This window comes from Entelurus aequoreus, linkage group LG10 (genome assembly GCF_033978785.1).
Source record: "Entelurus aequoreus isolate RoL-2023_Sb linkage group LG10, RoL_Eaeq_v1.1, whole genome shotgun sequence".
Taxonomy (NCBI): domain Eukaryota; kingdom Metazoa; phylum Chordata; class Actinopteri; order Syngnathiformes; family Syngnathidae; genus Entelurus; species Entelurus aequoreus.
The window spans coordinates 36,145,513-36,160,912 of record NC_084740.1 but is presented as its reverse complement, the minus strand read 5'-3'; the positions used below and the strand labels follow the sequence as shown (position 1 = coordinate 36,160,912).

The following is a 15,400-nucleotide window of genomic DNA, read 5'->3' as shown; positions in this document are numbered from 1 at the left end:
GCAGGGTAATAAAGCAGCCGAACGGCACCCGGGGTACCTCAAAGGGGCGGGGCTGTACTCAGCGCAGTGTGCTGATTGGTGCACACAGAATGGTCACTTCCTTCACATCAAAAACACCAAAAAGTTCCTGTGCATGCTAACATGTAGCCACCAACGTGTGACAATTAGTTTGTAATATTATAATTAGAGATGTCCAATAATGTCGGACGATAAATGCTTTAAAATGTAATATCGGAAATCATCGGTATCGGTTTCAAAAAGTAAAATGTATGACTTTTTAAAACGCCGCTGTGTACACGGACGTAGGGAGAAGTACAGAGCGCCAATAAACCTTAAAGGCACTGCCTTTGCGTGCCGGCCCAATCACATAATATCTACGGCTTTTCACACACACAAGTGAATGCATGCATACTTGGTCAACAACCATACAGGTCACACTGAGGGTGGCGTATAAACAACTTTAACACTGTTACAAATATGCGCCACACTGTGAACCCACACCAAACAAGAATGGCAAACACATTTCGGGAGAACATCCGCACCGTAACACAACATAAACACAACAGAAGAAATACCCAGAACCCCTTGCAGCACTAACTCTTCCGGGATGCTACAATATAACCCCCCCACCCCCCCACACACACACCTCAACCCCGTTGTTACATTGTTTAATGCATCCAGCGGGGCATCACAACAAAATTAGGCATAATAATGTGTTAATTCCACGACTGTATATATCGGTATCGGTTGATATCGGAATTGGTTATTAAGAGTTGGACAATATCGAAATATCGGATATCGGCAAAAAAGCCATTATCGGACATCTCTAATAATAATTAGGCCAGTGATTCTCAAACCACCTCAGAAAACACTCCCAAGTACCACCGTAATCACCAACATTATAATACAGTAGTGTAGTAGGCCTAACAATTAGTTAAAAACAAGGAAGAGGTTTAATTTAACAAGTATATTTAATGTCTTTGCCACTGTGACATTACACACAGTTTGAACAGTAGCACTATGTTTGAATATAGGAAAATAAAACACTGTACTTTTATCAAGTGAATAGTTGGCGTACCACAAGTGGTACATGTACCACAGTTTAATAATTATGGCTTGAGACCAGTGATTCTCAAACTGTTGTACGCGTGGCTCCATCTAGTGGCGCGTCAAACTATCACATCAACGTTTTTCGTGAATACTTAGGCCTACTACGCCACTGTATTTTAGTGTTGGTCATTATGTAGTAGTAGTAGATAAGCGTTGCGTATGCTATCAAGTTTGCACATTTTAATACATGCAACACTTTTAGTGTTCAGCAGCGAACACACTTTTGTACATTTGAATACACTTTGAAGTACACATTCAATGTAAGTATTTACACATTTTTAATTTACAAGTTATAATTTACATGTTTATACATGGAGGACACACCAAGGAGAGGGAGGCAAACATTGAACGGCTGGCAAGAGCAGTACTACTAGTCATGTATGATGTATACTTCTGGTCAAGGTACTAGTACTAGTGTATGATGTGTACTCATGGTCGTGGTAATAGTACTAGTGTATGATGTGTACTCATGGTCGTGGTAATAGTACTAGTTTATGATGTGTACTTCTGTTCGTGGTAATAGTACTAGTTTATGATGTGTACTTCTGTTCGTGGTAATAGTACTAGTGTTTGATGTGTACTTCTGTTCGTGGTAATAGTACTAGTGTATGATGTGTACTTCTGTTCGTGGTAATAGTACTAGTGTATGATGTGTACTTCTGTTCGTGGTAATAGTACTAGTGTATGATGTGTACTTCTGTTCGTGGTAATAGTACTAGTGTTTGATGTGTTGTCATGGTCGTGGTAATAGTAGTAGTGTATGATGTATACTTCTAGTCGTGGTAATAGTACTAGTGTATGATGTATACTTCTAGTCGTGGTAATAGTACTAGTGTATGATGTATACTTCTAGTCGTGGTAATAGTACTAGTGTATGATGTATACTTCTTGTCGTGGTAATAGTAGTGTATGATGTATACTTCTAGTCGTGGTAATAGTACTAGTGTATGATGTATACTTCTGGTCGTGGTAATAGTAGTAGTGTATGATGTATACTTCTGGTCGTGGTAATAGTAGTAGTGTATGATGTGTACTCATGGTCTTGGTAATAGTACTAGCGTATGATGTATACTTCTGTTCGTGGTAATTGTACTAGTGTATAATGTGTACTCATGGTCTTGGTAATAGTACTAGTGTATGATGTATACTTCTGATCGTGGTAATAGTACTAGTGTATGATGTGTACTCATGGTCGTGGTAATAGTAGTAGTGTATGATGTGTACTCATGGTACTAGTACGAGTGTATGATGTGTACTCATGGTCGTGGTAATAGTAGTAGTGTATGATGTGTACTCATGGTCGTGGTAATAGTAGTAGTGTATGATGTGTAATCATGGTCGTGGTAATAGTAGTAGTGTATGATGTGTACTCATGGTCGTGGTAATAGTAGTAGTGTATGATGTGTACTCATGGTCGTGGTAATAGTAGTAGTGTATGATGTGTACTCATGGTACTAGTACGAGTGTATGATGTGTACTCATGGTTGTGGTAATAGTAGTAGTGTATGATGTGTACTCATGGTCGTAGTAATAGTAGTAGTGTATGATGTGTACTCATGGTCGTGGTACTAGTAGTAGTGTATGATGTGTACTCATGGTCGTGGTACTAGTAGTAGTGTATGATGTGTACTCATGGTACTAGTACGAGTGTATGATGTGTACTCATGGCACTAGTAGTAGTGTATGATGTGTACTCGTGGTACTAGTACTAGTGTATCATGTGTAGTCGTGGTACTAGTAGTAGTGTATGATGTGTACTCATAGTACTAGTACTAGTGTATGATGTGTACTGTAGAGTAAAGGTCTATTATTAGGTTATCTAGTCATTTAAGGTGCACACACAGTGGGTGATTTGCAACGGAATGATTTTGCTCCAGCACCCCCCGCGACCCCGAAAGGGACAAGCGGTAGAAAATGGATGGATGGATGGATGATTTGCTCCCATTATTTCTAATGCTCACAGCGCCTCCTACAGGGCAGAAATGTTTCTGAACAAGACATGCAGCGTGGTGCATCATGGTTGGACGTGGACCGGGCCAATGGACCACATCTGTCCGGAGCAATTCTGCATCACCACCTTGAAGAAGGGGTCAATCCCGGTGCTCACCACCTCCAAGCAGCGCCCTGTGCCCGCGTTCTGCACCCTTCCGTTCTGCGGGGCGAAAAACTGTGACAGACGGCCTCTCGCTTCCCTTTGACCTCCGAACTCCCCAAACGCGGCACTCACCGGAGTGTAGAACCACAAGCTCTTCAGCACGTCTGTCACCTTGTTGCAGGGCAGGTGCCGCGGTAGGTCGTGGTTGCGGTCGTCCACTACGCAGCGAGCGCCCCAGTTGTGGAAGCCCAGCGCGCCCAACATCAGCTGACCCTTGGTGGTGTAACGAACCAGCTGAGGGTACACAACACGACGACAAACGTCAACACAAAGCCAACACAATCGAGTATGCTGCAAGTCTAACACAGGGCTTCTGCGGGTATCAGAAAATCTAATTGAATGCTTTTTAATGCAACTTAAAACACTTTTAATTCCCATCCCAGCAGGCACAAGACTTTGATACAACGTTGATTATACGTACACGTCCTTTAAAACTGACTTTGAAACAATGTAGCAAAATAGTTGTATTTGTACATGGAGACAACGTTGATGCCTAACGTTGGATCCACGTTGTTGTTTGGGAAATAACCAAATTTCAATGGTCAAATCAACGTCAGACCGTGACATTGACTAAGCGTCGTCAAAAAGCATGTTGTTTTAATGTTGTATTTGTGTTGTAGAATATTGGTTGAGCAAAATTTCAATGGTCAACAACGTCAGAACCCAACATTGATTAAACGTTTTCAAAAAGCATGTTGTTTCAACGTTACCGGTATGTTTGAGTTGCACAATATTGGTTGGGAAATGACCAAATTTCAATGGTCAAGTCAACGTCAGAACCCAACATTTAATAAACGTCACAAAGCATGTTGTTTGAATGGTACGTTTTGGATTGTAGAAAAATAGTAGGAAAATGAGCAAAATTTAATGGTCAACTCAACGTCACAACCCAAAATTGATTAAATGTCGTCAAAAAGTACGTTGTTTCAACGTTATGTTTATGTTGTAGAATATTGGTTGGGAAATTACCAAATTTCAATGGTCAAATTTGTCAGAACTCAATGTTGATTAAACATCGTCAAAAAGTATGTTGTTTCAACATTATGTTTGAGTTGTAGAATATTGGTTGGGAAATTACCAAATTTCAATGGTCAAGTCCACATCAGAACTCAACATTGACTAAACGTCGTCAAAAAGTATGTTGTTTCAACGTTATGTTTGTGTTGTAGAATATTGGTTGGGAAATGACCAAATTTCAATGGTCAAGTCAACGTCAGAACCCGACATTGAATAAACGTTGTCAAAAAGCATGTTGTTTCAACGTTGTTGTAAAATATTGGTTGGGAAATTACCAACATTTCAATGGTCAAATACGTCTGAACCCGACATTGATTAAACGTCGTCAAAAAGTATGTTGTTTCAACATTATATTTGAGTTGTAGAACATTGGTTGGGAAATGACCAAATTTCAATGGTCAAGTCAACGTCAGAACCCAATGTTGATTAAACGTCAAAAAGCATGTTGTTTCAACGTTACGTTTGTGTTGTAGAATATTAGTAGGAAAATGACCAAATTTCAATGGTCAAGTCAATCTCAGAACCCGACATTGATTAAACGTCGTCAAAAAGTATGTTGTTTCAACGTTATGTTTGAGTTGTAGAATATTGGTTGGGAAATTACCAAATTTCAATGGTCAAGTCAATGTCAGAACCCAATATTGACTAAACGTTGTCAAAAAACATGTTGTTTCAACATTACATTTGTGTTGTAGAATATTAGTAGGAAAATGAGCAAAATTTAATGGTCAACTCAACGTCACAACCCAAAATTGATTAAATGTCGTCAAAAAGTACGTTGTTTCAACGTTATGTTTATGTTGTAGAATATTGGTTGGGAAATTACCAAATTTCAATGGTCAAATTTGTCAGAACTCAATGTTGATTAAACATCGTCAAAAAGTATGTTGTTTCAACATTATGTTTGAGTTGTAGAATATTGGTTGGGAAATTACCAAATTTCAATGGTCAAGTCCACATCAGAACTCAACATTGACTAAACGTCGTCAAAAAGTATGTTGTTTCAACGTTATGTTTGTGTTGTAGAATATTGGTTGGGAAATGACCAAATTTCAATGGTCAAGTCAACGTCAGAACCCGACATTGAATAAACGTTGTCAAAAAGCATGTTGTTTCAACGTTGTTGTAAAATATTGGTTGGGAAATTACCAACATTTCAATGGTCAAATACGTCTGAACCCGACATTGATTAAACGTCGTCAAAAAGTATGTTGTTTCAACATTATATTTGAGTTGTAGAACATTGGTTGGGAAATGACCAAATTTCAATGGTCAAGTCAACGTCAGAACCCAATGTTGATTAAACGTCAAAAAGCATGTTGTTTCAACGTTACGTTTGTGTTGTAGAATATTAGTAGGAAAATGACCAAATTTCAATGGTCAAGTCAATCTCAGAACCCGACATTGATTAAACGTCGTCAAAAAGTATGTTGTTTCAACGTTATGTTTGAGTTGTAGAATATTGGTTGGGAAATTACCAAATTTCAATGGTCAAGTCAATGTCAGAACCCAATATTGACTAAACGTTGTCAAAAAACATGTTGTTTCAACATTACATTTGTGTTGTAGAATATTAGTAGGAAAATGAGCAAAATTTAATGGTCAACTCAACGTCACAACCCAAAATGTATTAAACGTCGTCAAAAAGCATGTTGTTTCAACATTATATTTGTGTTGTAGAATATTGGTTGGGAAATGACCAAATTTCAATGGTCAAATTTGTCAGAACTCAACATTGATTAAACATCGTCAAAAAGCATGTTGTTTCAACATTATGTTTGAGTTGTAGAATATTGGTTGGGAAATTACCAAATTTCAATGGTCAAGTCCACGTCAGAACCCAACATTGACTAAACGTTGTCAAAAAGCATGTTGTTTCAATGCTATGTTTGTGTTGTAGAATATTGGTTGGGAAATGACAACATTTCAATGGTCAAATCAACGCCAGAACCCAACATTGACTATGCGTCGTCAAAAAGCATGTTGTTTCAACGTTATGTTTGTGTTGTAGAATATTAGTAGGAAAATGACCAAATCTCAATGGGCAAGTCAACGTCAGAACCCTACATTGATTAAACGTCGTCAAAAGGCATGTTGTTTCAACATTACATTTGTGTTATAAAATATTGTTTGGTAAACAACCACATTTCAATGGTCAAATCAACGTTAGAACCCAACATTGATTATACGTCGTCAAAAAGCATGTTGTTTCAACGTTTCGTTTGTGTTGTAGAATATTAGTAGGAAAATGACCAAATTTCAATGGTCAAGTCAACGTCAGAACCCTACATTGATTAAACGTCGTCAAAAGGCATGTTGTTTCAACATTACATTTGTGTTATAAAATATTGTTTGGTAAACAACCAAATTTCAATGGTCAAATCAACGTTAGAACCCAACATTGATTATACGTCGTCAAAAAGCATGTTGTTTCAACGTTTCGTTTGTGTTGTAGAATATTAGTAGGAAAATGACCAAATTTCAATGGTCAAGTCCACGTCAGAACCCAACATTGACTAAACGTCGTCAAAAAATATGTTGTTTCAACGTTATGTTTGTGTTGTAGAATATTGGTTGGGAAATGACAAAATTTCAATGGTCAAATCAACGCCAGAACCCAACATTGACTATGTGTCGTCAAAAAGCATGTTGTTTCAACGTTACTTTTGTATTGTAGAATATTAGTAGGAAAATGACCAAATTTCAATGGTCAAGTCAATGTCAGAACACTACATTGATTAGACGTTGTCAAAAGGCATGTTGTTTCAACATTACATTTGTGTTATAAAATATTTTTTGGTAAACAACCAAATTTCAATGGTCAAATCAACGTTAGAACCCAACATTGATTATACGTCGTCAAAAAGCATGTTGTTTCAACGTTTCGTTTGTGTTGTAGAATATTAGTAGGAAAATGACCAAATTTCAATGGTCAAGTCCACGTCAGAACCCAACATTGACTAAACGTCGTCAAAAAATATGTTGTTTCAACGTAATGTTTGTGTTGTAGAATATTGGTTGGGAAATGACAAAATTTCAATGGTCAAATCAACGCCAGAACCCAACATTGACTATGCGTCGTCAAAAAGCATGTTGTTTCAACGTTACGTTTGTATTGTAGAATATTAGTTGGAAAATGACCAAATTTCAATGGTCAAGTCAATGTCAGAACCCTACATTGATTAGACGTTGTCAAAAGGCATGTTGTTTCAACATTACATTTGTGTTATAGAATATTGTTTGGTAAACAACCAAATTTCAATGGTCAAATCCACGTCAGAACCCAACATTGACTATGCGTCGTCAAAAAGCATGTTGTTTCAACGTTACAATTGTATTGTAGAATATTAGTAGGAAAATGACCACATTTCAATGGTCAAGTCAATGTCAGAACCCAACATTGATTAAACGTCGTCAAAAGGCATGGTGTTTCAACATTACATTTGTGTTGTAGAATATTGGTTGGTAAACGACCACATTTCAATGGTTAAATCAACGTCAGAACCCGACATTGAATAGACGTTATCAAAAAGCGTGTTGTTTCAACGTTGTATTTTAGAACAGGGATCCCCAACCTGTTTTGCACCATGGACCAGTTTAATGTAGGCATTATTTTCACGGACCGGCTTTCCACGTGTGGTAGATGAATCCAGCAAAAATAAATGCATGAAAAATACAAGTCACTATAACGCTGAATTAGTGGGAGCCCTGGGCGTGTTTCTTTGCAATGAGATCCCCAGCAGGTAGATGGCAGTATATACCATCAACCTGCTAGGGACTGCAGATGGAAATCAGCCTTTGGCTACAATCTGTCACACTTATATGTTATATGTTCATTAATGTACATTGTATCATGTCACAAAGTTATAACAAATATAACGAATAGCGACTTTCTATGAGGAGTTTTATTGTTTATCTATAAACAAGCAAATTAGTGTGTCTAGTGCAGGGGTCACCAACCTTTTTGAAACCAAGGGCTACTTCTTGGGTACTGATTAATGCGAAGGGCTACCAGTTAGATACACACTTAAATAAATTGCCAGAAGTAGCCAATTTGCTCAATTTACCTTTAACTCTGTTATTATTAATAATTAATGATATTTATCTTTGTGGAAACACTGATCATCTTAATGATTTCTCACAATAAATATATATAGAAACAGATAAATATAAATTTGCAACACTTTATTTTTATATTTTCTCTATAAGTGCACATTTTTCAAATTTAACATTTTCAAATGATCACTTCTAAGACAGTCTTGTGAAATCACAATATCCCATTTTAACTAGCTAGCCACTAACATTTTTTAAGAAATCATGAATTACTTTGCACCATGTTTGTACAAATAATAACTCATGTAAAATACAAAAGTAAACTCTCAAATTTTTAAATCATGTCACACTTTGAACTGGACACCAAATCTGTTATCTGTTTCTTTGTCAGTTAGTGGGAAGCCTGGCATTGCATGCTGTTAACTAGTGTGTTGTACTCTGGTGTGTAACTTGACACTGCAACTCTGAGTGAGTCTTGCAGATGTGCATCAGTGAGGCGTGTTCTGTGTTTGTTCTTGATGAAGTTCATGTCAGAAAAGGCTGATTCACAAGATAAGATTTTTCCTCATTGTTTGCGGAACCTTCTTAATCTTTTGGACATATTTTCACAGCAATCTGGCCTTAAGCTTAATTATGATAAATGTAAAATGTTAAGGATCGGAAATCTAAGGGGAACGTCCTTTCGAATGGAATGCAAAGTGTTTTGTTTATAAATTATATGCAATCTGTTGTGTTCCCTAATTTTTTTTCTGTGTACATGAATGAAGGTGTGTGTTGCTGAGTCCGACTTGGACATTATCTGGACTGGGCCTGGTTTAAAAAACCCTTTAAAAAAATCTAATTTCATTGACAACCTGGTCTGTTGAAGATAAGGCCCTTTTTTTAAAAAATAAAATAAAATAAGATAAATAAATAAAAAACATTTTCTTGGATAAAAAAGAAAGTAAAACAATATAAAAATAATTACATAAAAAATAGTAATTAATGAAAATGTTAGTGGACCAGCAGCCTATACAATCATGTGTGCTTCAGGGACTGTGTCCCTTGCAGATGTGTTGTCTATGTTGTGGGAACCAGAATATTGGTAGCAGAAAGAAATAACCCCTTTTGTGTGGATGAGTGTGCATGGGGGAGGTTGTTTGGGTTGATGCACTGATTGAAAGTGTATCTTGTGTTTTTCTATGTAGATTTAATTAAAAAAAAAAAAAAAAGTTTTTATTTTATTTTTTTTTTTTACTTTTTTTTTTTTTTTTTTCTTAGAACAGGCCCGCGGGCGACTCATCTGGTCCTTACGGGCGACCTGGTGCCCGCGGGCACCGCGTTGGTGACCCCTGGTCTAGTGGGACGGGCGAAAGTTAAGTTTTTTTAATCAATTCCTTTATCAGGAATTGATTAACGTTGACCCCGACTTAAACAAGTTGAAATACTTATTGGGGTGTTACCATTTAGTGGTCAATTGTACAGAATATGTACTGTACTGTGCAATCTACTAATAAAAGTTTAAATCAATCAATCAAGTCGGAGAAAATGCATTGAATGTTTCTGTACGACCCGGTAGAAAATGCATCACGAACCGGTACCGGTCCCCTGACTGGTTGTTAGGGACCTCTGTTGTAGAATATTGGTTGGGAAATGACCAAAATTCAATGGTCAAATCAACGTCAGAACCCAACATTGATTAAACGTCATCAAAAAGCATGTTGTTTCAACGTTATGTTTGAGTTGCTCAACGTCAGGACCTAATTCAACAAGTTCTCAACGTTGTTTCAATGTCTTGTGTCTGCTGGGATGTTACTGCAGATGGTTACGGTATATCGTCGAGAGCATACTTTGTCTGTATAGACAAAAAGGAAAGCAATTGACAAAGGTAACGTTAAAAAGTTGACATTAACTTTGGCCAAATGAAGCACCAATGTAATCATAACATAATAATAACAATGCAAGTAACCCTTTAAAATGCAAAAAACATATTTTTCCTACTGTAGTGTTTGTAAGTATTGTAAATAGAAGGTCAATGACTCAATTATTCTAAATAGGCTCTCAATATTTGTTGGCAAAAAATGCACTTCAATAAATGTCTTGAAGCGCATTTTTCCCCTATTAAAAAACTGTGTTGTTTGTTTTGTTTTGTTGTCTTTGCCTCTGGACATTATACGTAAAGGCCTACTGAAATGAGATTTTCTTATTTAAACAGGGATAGCAGATCCATTCTGTGTCATACTTGATCATTTCGCGATATTGCCATATTTTTGCTGAAAGGATTTAGTAGAGAACATCGACAATAAAGTTCGCAACTTTTGGTCGCTGATAAAAAAAAAAAGCCTTGTCTGTACCGGAAGTAGCGTGACGTCACAGGTTGAAGAGCTCCTCACATCTGCACACTGTTTATATCAGAAGCGAGAGCGATTCGGACCGAGAAAGCGACGATTACCCCATTGATTTGAGCGAGGATGAAAGATTCGTGGATGAGGAATGTGAGAGTGAAGGATTAGAGTGCAGTGCAGGACGCCAGGGTGTATCTTTTTTCGCTCTGACCGTAACTTAGGTACAAGGGCTCATTGGATTCCACACTTTCTCCTTTTTCTATTGTGGATCACGGATTTGTATTTTAAACCACCTCGGATACTATATCCTCTTGAAAATGAGAGTCGAGAACGCGAAATGGACATTCACAGTAACTATTATCTCAACGACAATACATCGGTGAAACACTTTTGCTTCGGAGCTAACGTGATAGCATCATGCTTAACTGCATATAGAAACAGAAAAAAACATGCCCCTGACTGGAAGGATAGACAGAAGATCAACAATACTACTATTACTTCTACTATCAGGAGACACCGAACCAAACTCTGGACCTGTAACCACACGGTTAATGCTGTCCAGCCTGGCGAAGCCTAGCAATGCTGTTGCTAACGACGCCATTGAAGCTAACTTAGCTACGGGACCTCGACAGAGCTATGCTAAAAACATTAGCTATCCACCTACGCCAGCCAGCCCTCATCTGCTCATCAACACCTGTGCTCACCTGCGTTCCAGCGATCGACTTCACCCGATCATCGGTGCGGTCGGCGGCTAGCGTCGGATAGCGTATCTGCTATCCAACTCAAAGTCCTCCTGGTTGTGTTGCTGCAGCCAGCCGCTAATACACCGATCCCACCTACAGCTTTCTTCTTTGCAGTCTTCATTGTCCATTAAACAAATTGCAAAAGATTCACCAACACAGATGTCCAGAATACTGTGGAATTATGTGGTGAAAACAGACGACTTAAAGGCCTACTGAAACCCACTACTACCGACCACGCAGTCTGATAGTTTATATATCAATGATGAAATCTTAACATTATAACACATGCCAATACGGCCGGGTTAACTTATAAAGTGACATTTTAAATTTGCCGCTAAACTTCCGGTTCGAAACGCCTCTGAGGATGACGTATGCGCGTGACGTAGACCGGCGAACACGGGTATGCCTTCCACATTGAAGCCAATACGAAAAAGCTCTGTTTTCATTTCATAATTCCACAGTATTCTGGACATCTGTGTTCGTGAATCTGTTGCAATCATGTTCATTGCATTATGGAGAAGGAAGCTGAGCAAGCAAAGAAGAAAGTTGTCGGTGCGAAATGGACGTATTTTTCGAACGTAGTCAGCAACAACAGTACACAGCCGGCGCTTCTTTGTTTACATTCCCGAAAGATGCAGTCAAGATGGAAGAACTCGGATAGCAGAGACTCTAACCAGGAGGACTTTTGACTTCGATACACAGACGCCTGTAGAGAACTGGGACAACACAGACTCTTACCAGGATTACTTTGATTTGGATGACAAAGACGCAGACGTGCTACTGTGAGTATGCAGCTTTGGCTTCTAAACATTTGATCGCTTGACCGTATATGCGCAACTTTTTTTTGCGTATGTACGTAACTTTTTTAAAATATATAAGCTTTATGAACCTTGGGTTAGGTGAACGGTCTTTTGGGCTGAGTGATTGTGTGTGTTGATCAGGTGTTTGAATTGTATTGGTGTGTTCTATGGAGCTAGGAGCTAGCAGAGGAGCTAGGAGCTAGCGTAACAAACACGCAGGTGTTTTTATGCAGGATTAATTTGTGGCATATTAAATATAAGCCTGGTTGTGTTGTGGCTAATAGAGTATATATATGTCTTGTGTTTATTTACTGTTGTAGTCATTCCCAGCTGAATATCAGGTCACCCCCGGCTCTCACAGCATCTTCCCTATCTGAATAGCTTCAACTCCCCACTAGTCCTTCACTTGCACTTTACTCATCCACAAATCTTTCATCCTCGCTCAAATTAATGGGGAAATTGTCGCTTTCTCGGTCCGAATCTCTCTCACTTCATGCGGCCATCATTGTAAACAATAGGGAACTTTGCGTATATGTTCAACTGACTACGTCACGCTACTTCCGGTAGGGGCAAGCCTTTTTTTTATCAGATACCAAAAGTTGCAATCTTTATCGTCGTTGTTCTATACTAAATCCTTTCAGCAAAAATATGGCAATATCGCGAAATGATCAAGTATGACACATAGAATAGATCTGCTATCCCCGTTTAAATAAAAAACATTCATTTCAGTAGGCCTTTAAGCTGGCCACCGTGCTATTCCAAAATGTCTGCTTCAACCCGTGACGTCACGCGCAAACGTCATCATACGAGACGTTTTCAGCCGGATATTCCGCGGGAAATTTAAAATTGCACTTTATAAGTTAAAGGCCTACTGAAAGCCACTACTACCGACCACGCAGTCTGATAGTTTACATATCAATGATGAAATCTTAACATTGCAACACATGCCAATACGGCCGGGTTAACTTATAAAGTGCAATTTTAAAATTCCCGCCACACTTCCGGTTGAAAAACTCCTTTGCGCGTGACGTCACAAAATCCACGGAAGTGGTTGGACCCCATCGGACCCTATACAAAAACCTCTTGTTTTCTTCGACAAAATTCTACAGTATTCTGGACATCTGTGTTGGTGAATTTTTGCAATTTGTTTAATGAACAATGGAGGCTGCAAAGAAGAACGTTGTAGGTGGGATCGATCGGTGTATTAGCGGCTAAGTACAATACTTACAGCAACACAACAAGGACTACTTACTTAGCAGACGCCTAGCCGATGCTTGCCGCCAAACCCACGGATGAAGTCCTTCGTCACGCCGTCGATCGCTGGAACGCAGGTGAGCACGGCTGTTGATGGGAAGATGAGGGCTGGCTGGCGTAGGTGGAGCGCTAATGTTTTTATCATAGTTCTGTGAGGTCCGGTTGCTAAGTTGCTAAATTAGCCTTAGCGTCGTTAGCAACAGCATTGTTAAGCCTTACCAGGCTGAGAATTATTAACCGTGTAGTTACATGTACATGGTTTAATAGTATTGTTGATCTTCTGTCTATCCTTCTAGTCAGGGATTTATTTCTTTTGTTTCTATCTTCATTTGAGAACGATGCTATCACGTTAGCTCAGTAGCTAAGTGTGTCACCGATGTATTGTCGTGGAGATAAAAGTCACTTTAAATGTCCATTTCGCGTGCGCGACTCTCATTTTCAAGAGGATATAGTATCCGAGGTGGTTTAAAATACAAATCCGTGATCCACAATAGAAAAAGGAGAGAGTGTGGAATCCAATGAGCCAGCTTGTACCTAAGTTACGGTCAGAGCGAAAAAAGATACGTCCATCACTGCCTCTCTAGTCCTTCACTGTAACGTTCCTCATCTACGAATCTTTCATCCTCGCTCAAATTAATGGGGTAATCGTTGCTTTGTCGCTCCGAATCTCTCTCCCTCCATTGTAAACAAAGGAAAATTGTGAGGAATATTACCTCCTGTGACGTCACGCTACTTCCGGTACAGGCAAGGCTTTTTTATCAGCGAGCAAAAGTTGCGAACTTTATCGTCGATTTTCTCTACTAAATCCTTTCAGCAAAAATATGGCAATATCGCGAAATGATCAAGTATGACACATAGAATGGATCTGATATTCCCGTTTAAATAAAAAAAATTCATTTCAGTAGGCCTTTAATGGTTTTCAATGCCATGCAAGGCCTTGATTTTCGCAAAATCCATTTAATGATTTTTTTAATGCTTTCAAGTGACCCACGGAAACCCTGCTAGCAGCTTTTTGTGTGCAGACTCAAATGTCCAATTTCCTTCTTTTTAGCTTTTACACACCAAGTTAACGTCACGCTGTCAACAAAAGTGGCGGATTGTTTAGGACGCGGGTGTCAAAAGTGCCGCCCCGGCGGCTGTTTTTCTTTTCTATTCTAAAAATACAAATCAGCAAGAATGGGGGCAATAAACAACAGTAATATGACAAGAAGAAAGTGCAAATATGAGATCAAAGGTCATGATCCTGTCCTGCCACACCTGTCTTTCTGCTGCCTCCCTTCTTTGTGTTATAGTGCCTGTGTTTGGAGCTCCTGGGGCGCAGGGACCATCGCACACCTGCAATCAGTCTGCCATTAGACCAAGAAATAGCTCCAACAGCTTCATTTTCTCGTCTAGTTGATTACAGTGGTACGTTAGTTTTCGTCATACGTTCCAAATTGTCCCGTGAAGACTGAATTGTAGGAAAAACTAAGCCATTTTTCCCATAAGAAATAATGCAAAATGAAATGAATAAATGAACATTTCATGTCGCTTTTACTTGAAGGGGACACCCACGCGGACGCCCCTGTCTAGTGTTTCTCACCTTCATTATCAAAGTGCTGGCAAACGCAACTTTCCTTGGCCCCATGTTGGATTATTTTGCAGTCATACTCAAAAAAAAAAGCAAGGAATCTTTTGTTTCGTTTCCTTTTCGCAATCCATTGATGATACGCGGGCAAAAAGAATGTTTTTTTTACGTGCGATGTTTGGCAGTACAAAAACTAAGGCTATCTGCAAATTTGGATTTGCAATTTAAAATCGGATTTGTTAGATTTTAAAGTCGACTGATCGGTTAACGCTGTGGTTGTTTTCCAAAGATCACAGCTAATGGTGAGTCCCACAAATAAGCAGATATTATTTGTGGTTTCTTTTCTACCTCAAATAAAAAAGCCGAAAACAGCCAGA

General features: G+C 38.7%; 1 protein-coding gene across 2 annotated transcripts in view; it reads right to left on the bottom strand.

Annotated features, from left to right (window-relative positions):
• Positions 1-1,432: 1,432 nt before the first annotated feature.
• The window catches only part of LOC133658520 (polypeptide N-acetylgalactosaminyltransferase 17-like), a 53,946-nt gene continuing 39,978 nt past the window's right edge, over positions 1,433-15,400 (bottom strand). Inside the window, exons 10-12 of one of the 2 annotated variants that reach the window (XM_062060652.1) lie at positions 14,714-14,791; positions 3,338-3,499; positions 1,433-3,262 (exon numbers count right to left, since the gene is read on the bottom strand). In XM_062060652.1, coding sequence (XP_061916636.1) covers positions 3,125-3,262; positions 3,338-3,499; positions 14,714-14,791 — 378 coding nt within the window. In that variant the 3' untranslated portion in view covers positions 1,433-3,124. The remainder of the gene's footprint in view (positions 3,263-3,337; positions 3,500-14,713; positions 14,792-15,400) is intronic. The other variant, XM_062060653.1, reaches the window with a different exon arrangement.